Source organism: Juglans microcarpa x Juglans regia, chromosome 2D, assembly GCF_004785595.1.
Source record: "Juglans microcarpa x Juglans regia isolate MS1-56 chromosome 2D, Jm3101_v1.0, whole genome shotgun sequence".
Taxonomy (NCBI): domain Eukaryota; kingdom Viridiplantae; phylum Streptophyta; class Magnoliopsida; order Fagales; family Juglandaceae; genus Juglans; species Juglans microcarpa x Juglans regia.
The window spans coordinates 34,293,017-34,299,685 of record NC_054596.1 but is presented as its reverse complement, the minus strand read 5'-3'; the positions used below and the strand labels follow the sequence as shown (position 1 = coordinate 34,299,685).

General features: G+C 33.8%; 1 protein-coding gene across 1 annotated transcript; it reads right to left on the bottom strand.

Annotated features, from left to right (window-relative positions):
* Positions 1–434: 434 nt before the first annotated feature.
* Positions 435–5,979, bottom strand: LOC121249832 (nucleosome assembly protein 1;2-like). The gene is made up of 12 exons (XM_041148640.1): positions 5,779–5,979; positions 5,640–5,683; positions 5,229–5,324; positions 4,076–4,168; positions 3,567–3,651; positions 3,411–3,472; positions 3,140–3,324; positions 2,852–3,029; positions 2,719–2,762; positions 2,376–2,574; positions 898–915; positions 435–730 (listed from the first exon to the last, which is right to left on the bottom strand). The coding sequence occupies exons 1-12, from the start codon at positions 5,822–5,824 to the stop codon at positions 662–664; spliced, it is 1,119 nt and encodes a 372-aa protein (XP_041004574.1). The 5' UTR covers positions 5,825–5,979; the 3' UTR covers positions 435–661.
* Between the last annotated feature and the right edge of the window lie 690 nt (positions 5,980–6,669).

Below are 6,669 nucleotides of genomic sequence, written 5' to 3'. Positions count from 1 at the left end.
ACGAAAACAGAGGCAAAATGGATGAAGTGCCAGGACACTATCAGAAAAATCAAAGCCAACAAAAATAGCAAGACCAAGGCTACACCATGCTTGGCATGCACAAAATACTGCTAAAAGACACCATAATAGCATTCACACCAAACGCCCATAAGGAACAAAATCAATCAGAAAATGATCAAAATAATGCCAAGATTGAGTGACAGACTTAACAACTTTTTTAAATTCTCACACAAAATATACTAAACAATTCAACTTTTTAATATCTCAAAACAATAATATTAAAAAATAATATTCTAAAAATATTTTATTCAACTTTCAACTTTTATTTTAACTCACTATCTGCATTCAAGAGAAAATGAGCAATCAGAACACATGGACTCCAAAACGTTGATTTACTAGGAGCAATTCTGGAAACATTCAAGGTAACCACTACATGCATGAATAAATCACAGGACATATCTCTCTATATAACCAGTCTTTTTAAACCAACATCAAGATAAGGAAAGGGAGAAAAAAAAGACCCAAAATCATTCCTCATATAACATTAGGAAGAAAAAATATGAAGTGATAAAAAAAAAATTCAAAATCGGCACCCCATTTTGATTAACATTTTGCAACTCTCACGCATATCACATCTGCTGCTACAGCAAACTCTACTACCCTACTGTTGCTTGCATTCTGGAGGCCGCTCACCCTGCTGTCCATCCACAGCTTGTGTTCTTCCACTCTTCTACAGATTACAACACAATTGATTAGGAAATTCTAATTAAATTTATAACAATAACGGAAAAAGAAGAGAAAGCAATTAGAATGGGCCTTATATATATCTTTTTTGGGGGGCGAGGTGTTTAGATTGATGATAACGGAAAAGGGGAAATAGGAATACAAGTACTGCACCTTGCGTCCAGCCGATGACTGCAAAAACATTCCAAATCAATTTGACAAATAATGATTAGTACCATCTTTTAAAACAAAAATGAAATATAAAGGGGTTTTAAGTACAAAAACTGATGTGACATGCCAGGTGTCGAAGTATGCCTAAAAATAGTAAATATAAACAAAAAAATTAAACTAAAAAATGAGATTGAAGATGATAAATCATTTTAAAAAGAGTTTTGCTACTCATCATCCTCATACATCACATACTACATTTTTTTTTTATTTTTGGTTTTATTCTTCTTAAACTTATTGAATTCTTCTACTCATCATCCAAATACCACACATTTGATAAGAGTTGAAAAAAAAAAAAAAAAGTATGATGTGTGGTGTGTACGAATGATGAATATAATTTTTCTTTTAAAAAATCTAAAAATTAAAAACGATGTCAATAATAAAAAGCTAAAAGTTATTATAAAAAAACCAACACAAACAGAAAAAACACTATATAAAAACCTACAAAAACTTAAATACGAAAATTGAGATTTTTGTGATAGCCTTACTACCATTTTACTACTCTATAGTGTATTTGAAATTTTTATTTTTTTATTATTTTCTTTTAAGTATTTTTTTTAACATCCTTAATCATTAAGAAAAAATTAAAAAAATATACAACTTCACTGATAGTCACTTCCTTTTTTCTGATAAGTAACTAATAGTCACTTCTTTAACCATTAAGTAAAAAACAAACAAAAAAAACTAAAAATAATAGTAAATGGATTGGTAGAAAGTAGTAAGCCTATCATTATCCTTCGCAAAAACCATTAAAAAGCCCGCCATAGATAACCTAGGTTGATAAACCTAAGCCAAACCTAGGTCGGCCACCAAGGTGTGACCCGGGTTGGCCAACCTGGGGGGACTTGGAAGGCCAGCCTAGGAGTGTCCTAGCAAGCCAATTCATGTCCGCCAACTCAAGCAACACTTGAGTGGCCAACCAGACTTGGTGGGGAGAGTGGCAGAGGCCTCCCCTTTGCCATCGTTCATTTCTACTTAAATTTATCATTCTCCCCTCTTCTCATTAAATTTATCATTCATTTCTACTTCTCTTTTCTCAATTTTAGTACTTTTTGTTACATCTTTTAAAAAAAATTTGACTTTCAAAGTATTTTTGGTATGTTTATTGTCGTTGTGCATTTTAAATTTTTTAGATTTTTCTACATGATTTTTAAGATGATTATTTACTTTTTAAAACCTTCTTATTTATTATTTTTAGCCGTTCATGTCACAAGTGCCACAAAAAATTTCTAATTGATTATTTAACGGGAATTTGATAAAATATTCTAATAGAAGAAACTTGCGAGTCCACAGAACGAGATGATCAAATTAGAAACACAAGGACAAAAAAGTTAATCATGCAAATTCCAACAACTTTTTCCGTGCTTAAGCTTAACCAATAATAAATCTAAAACTCAGCAAATATAAATCGTTAAAAAACTCACCTTCTTTTTGGTCTTACTTTCCTCTTCATCTTCATCATCGTCTTCTTCGTCTTCATCGTCCTCCTCTTCCTCATCATCATCCTCTTCAATGTCTTCATCTTCATCATCATCTTCTATGTCTCCAAACTCATCTTCCTGAATAGCCTCCCCAGTAAACCATGATACAGCATGGGGAATGATCTTATCTCGAATAGTTGACCTACATAAAGCATTATAATTAAACTATAATGAAATTCATGCTGTGTTGCCAAAAGATTTCAGTTCAACACTACAGCCACAACCCTTGAACAAAATTTCCACCTAATAAACCTGATTATGGATAAAAGATTATTTATATTCTCACCCAATGTCATAATCTTGTTCCATTTGATTTTGGAGCTCCTCAGCCTGCTCAAATAGAATAAAAATAAAATCAAGTACAAAATAAAGAGTCAATATTCATCAATCATTTTTTAATGTCGTGATATTGTTCATACAGCATCCTCGTCAATATCCTCATCATCCTCGGGGACTTGAGGTGGACTGAAAAAGTTGAAGAAACTTTCACAATTTTCAGTTTTGGTAATTGGCTTCGCACTCTTCGATCCCTTCTTAGGCTTCTTCTTAAGGAGCTTCTGCGTCAAGCATTTTCCTGAATACCACTCAATTTCCGTCCTAAAGGCACCAAAAGTATCGATAAAAAATGAGCTGTGCACAAGCTTATCAAATAATCAATTATAAAATAAAAGATTTCAGTGCCATAGCAAGGTACGATATGTAGGTACCCGATTGCTTTCTCTAAAATAGGTTCATCTTCATCGATCATGTGATATGTCTTTGTCAAGACAGAGTTCTTGAAATAAGGATTTGTATCAAAGAAGAACTCAAGCTTGAACCCCTTTGGATTATCTATTCTACACCATTTAATATCTCTGAGATATTTCAGTGCTCCTTCATCACGTTCGGATATCTAATTGCATACACCAGGAAACCACAATTTTACATAAAATCATATAGAAGCACCAAGCACGGGAAATTATTATTGACAAGGCTGACCTCCTCAGCTAGCACTTCATTATTTTTCATTGCAGTAAGCCAGAATTCAGGCACCCCTTTCTCTGCATAAACACATAATTCAACATCAAGCGACAAATGAAGCCCACCCAAGGAAAAATAAAAGTTCCAGGTATTGGATCGATATTAAGCAGTTACCTTCAGCAGCTTTATCTTCTCCTTCCGTAGCTGCCTCATCAGTAACTCCTTCAGCTTCAACAACACCATTTACAATTTCATATCGCTGCAAGCATTCAGTGAAATTATGAAACAGGGTAAAGGGATACACAATAACTAATGTATGTCACGTTAGTTTAAAAGGAGTCAGTATCCAACACATGAAGCATTATGAAAAACAAGCAAAAGGCACCAGGAATGGCTGGAGTTAATTCAACGGAGGCTTATCTTAGACCCCTAGGTATAGTTCTTCGGTGAAGTATCACGGTTAATAGTTGGTGGGCTCTGTAATTAACAGGAAAGCAACAAATCGTGACTATGTAGTGCAACACTAAAATAGCCTAGGAAGACCTTCTTCAGTTTTCATAATACATTAAACTAAAAAGACGTGGAGATCAAGAAGCATACAGAGTGTTTGAGAGAGAGAGAGAGAGAGAGAGAGAGCTCTACTAACTCTCATCCTTATTGGAGAATATAGACCAGTATGATACCTTGGTATACAGTGGTTGATATAACTTTTGATATTTGGCTTCAAGAGCTGCTCTCTCCTCGAAAAATTTCGCCTCTAATTCATCATGTTGGCCCTGTACATTAAAACAGAGTTAAGAAACTCACAAAAAGAACAAGAAAAACAAAAGCCAACCGACACAATGAGACGAAAGGCATTATGCAAAATAATGCACAAGTTTTATTATATTTTGTAAGAAATGAAGACTATGAAAAAAGCTTGCATCAAAATGATTGTAGCATGTGGAGTTAGAAAGCAGGAGGTGGAATCCTTCCAAGGCAGTGTGCACATGGCTACAATCTGAAAAAGGCAATAGTATAGAGACACCAATATGCTTTGCTCAATTGGACTCATTTCAAATTGAGTAGGTCAAAACTAAACAAAGTTAAAACAGGAGTTAAAGCTCGGTTTGGATTGAGAGTTAATCTCAACTCATCTCATCTTATCTCATCATTACAACTTTTACAAATTTCCACACAAAATACAATAAATAATTCAACTTTTTCAAATCTCAAAACAATAATAATATTAAAGAATAATATTCTAACAATATTTTATTCAATTTTCAATTTTCATCACAACTCACTATCCAAACCAAACCTTAGACTTTAACAGTGTAAGTAATCACCTAAATCCTAGGATGGACTTCAATGGTGTTATTCTGCCAAAGTTTCAAACTGTATTAAAAGGCTGGCTCTCGCAGCAAGATCATTGTATATGAATCACTACAGTATCTCCGTGTGGAATCCAACAGAATGGCATGCTCCAGATACTTTTAAAAAATATTTTTGATGAAATTTCTATTATAAAAAAAAAAAAAAAATAGATACAATCCTCACATAAAAACACTATTGGGAGCAGTTCCTCACAAATCCAGCTCACAAATCTCGTCTAGAAAAAAAGGTCCTCAGTAAATGCAATTACCAACTGAAACTGAAAGAATACATTGGCATTGGTACACCATTTAACACACACACACACCAAAACAATAGACTCATACCTCGATAAACAACAAAGTCAATCCATCAAAGAAAGTTGATGATTAAATAAATTGGGAAAATAAAAAGAAATCTAGCACTAAAGAGCATAAATTATTACTAGAGCATTCTTCGCAAAAAATAAAGGCAGAGACATGCCTGGATCTCCTTGAGAACCTCGACACGCCTCCTGACTTTGGGAGTTAGATTCTCGAGCAAATCGGAGTGCTGCCCAGCAAGAGACTGTATCTTATCCTGCAGACAACACCAAGAAACTCTAGCACCATTAGCCAATCAAACCCTAAAAGCAAAGATAAGATGTCAACGAATTTCCAGCTCAAACAGAGTTTTCTTATCGAGAGCGAAAAAGAATGACAACAAATCCAGAAACACAGGTACGGGACTTCAATCTGTTAAGCGATAGCCAAACAGAGGCCCAGTTCCAACTAAATGAAAAAACGGTGCCACTTAATTGGTAGAGCCAAGAAAAGCGAAGTTGGCTTCGGTCTAACTTCATCTTTCCTCGTATTCTCCGCAGCCAAAGAAAGACATGTATAAAAAGTTACTAACCTTGAGAGCATTAACAAGGCCTGCTCGATCCTCCTGGTTGAGAGCTACGCACAGAAAAATTAAACAAAAAGGCAAAAATAGATTAGCACATAAGATCGACAACAGCGAGAGATTTGGGCTTTAAGGAATTAGAGAATACCGGCGTTGAGATCAGACATGCCAAAGTTATCCTTGTCTTTGCTCATTGTAGTTCGTGCGTTATTTTGTTGGAAGAGGAGCTACGGAGATGCGAGAGAGAACAAGCAATGGAAACAGCAAAGTGAAAACCCTAGCCCCTCTTTTTAAAGGAAAATGATAGCCTCTATGCTGTATTACCGGTCTACTATCCGTTTATTTTTTTTAATTTCTTTCGCCTCTGCACGCTCGCCTTCACTTCAGGATTTGCTGTCAGCTTTATCACATCTACTACCGTCTACACACTTTCTGTAAGATTTGAAATAAATAAATGAGCTTAAACTCTTTGTTTTTTCTAATTTTATTTTTATAGTTAAATATTCACATACTGCAGCCACAATATCTATCTTCTAACATTTTATTAAAAATAAATGATATTTGTATAGTATAATAGTAAGTATTACACAAATTCTTTAAAAAGTAGGTAAATACGGATTTTATATAGAAAAAAATTAATTTTTTAATAATAAATTTTACTCATTTTCAAAATAATTACACAATACTTACACATTTCATAATTATATGTTACATTACTCTTAATTAAATTGTCAATTTTTATGTTAACTTTCTTTCTTAATAAGAGAGTGCAAAGGAGAGAGAGAGCAAAAGAGAGAGTTCGGGTCACTAGATGGCTGTCGATAGGAATGCGAGGAGGACAAAACCGCAGGGTGTTTTGAGCAAAAGTTGAAATGGGACTTACTTGAATATAAGTAGTACTGTTGTGCCATCCAACTTTGATAATTAGGCATGCCTATTAGTACAAATTTTATATTTTAAATTTTTCTATTTTTTAAATATTTTTAAAAAATAAAAAATATATATCAATATACTAAAAGTTATTTTTTTAATTATTAAG

Coding starts and splice junctions, on each gene's coding strand:
- LOC121249832 (XM_041148640.1), bottom strand. CDS start 5,824: ATGAGCAAAGACAAGGATAACTTTGGCATGTCTGATCTCAACGCCG. Junction 4,169..5,228: donor AGGTTCTCAAGGAGATCCAG/GCATGTCTCTGC, acceptor TTTAATGTACAG/GGCCAACATGATGAATTAGA. Junction 3,473..3,566: donor AGAAGATAAAGCTGCTGAAG/GTAACTGCTTAA, acceptor GTGTTTATGCAG/AGAAAGGGGTGCCTGAATTC.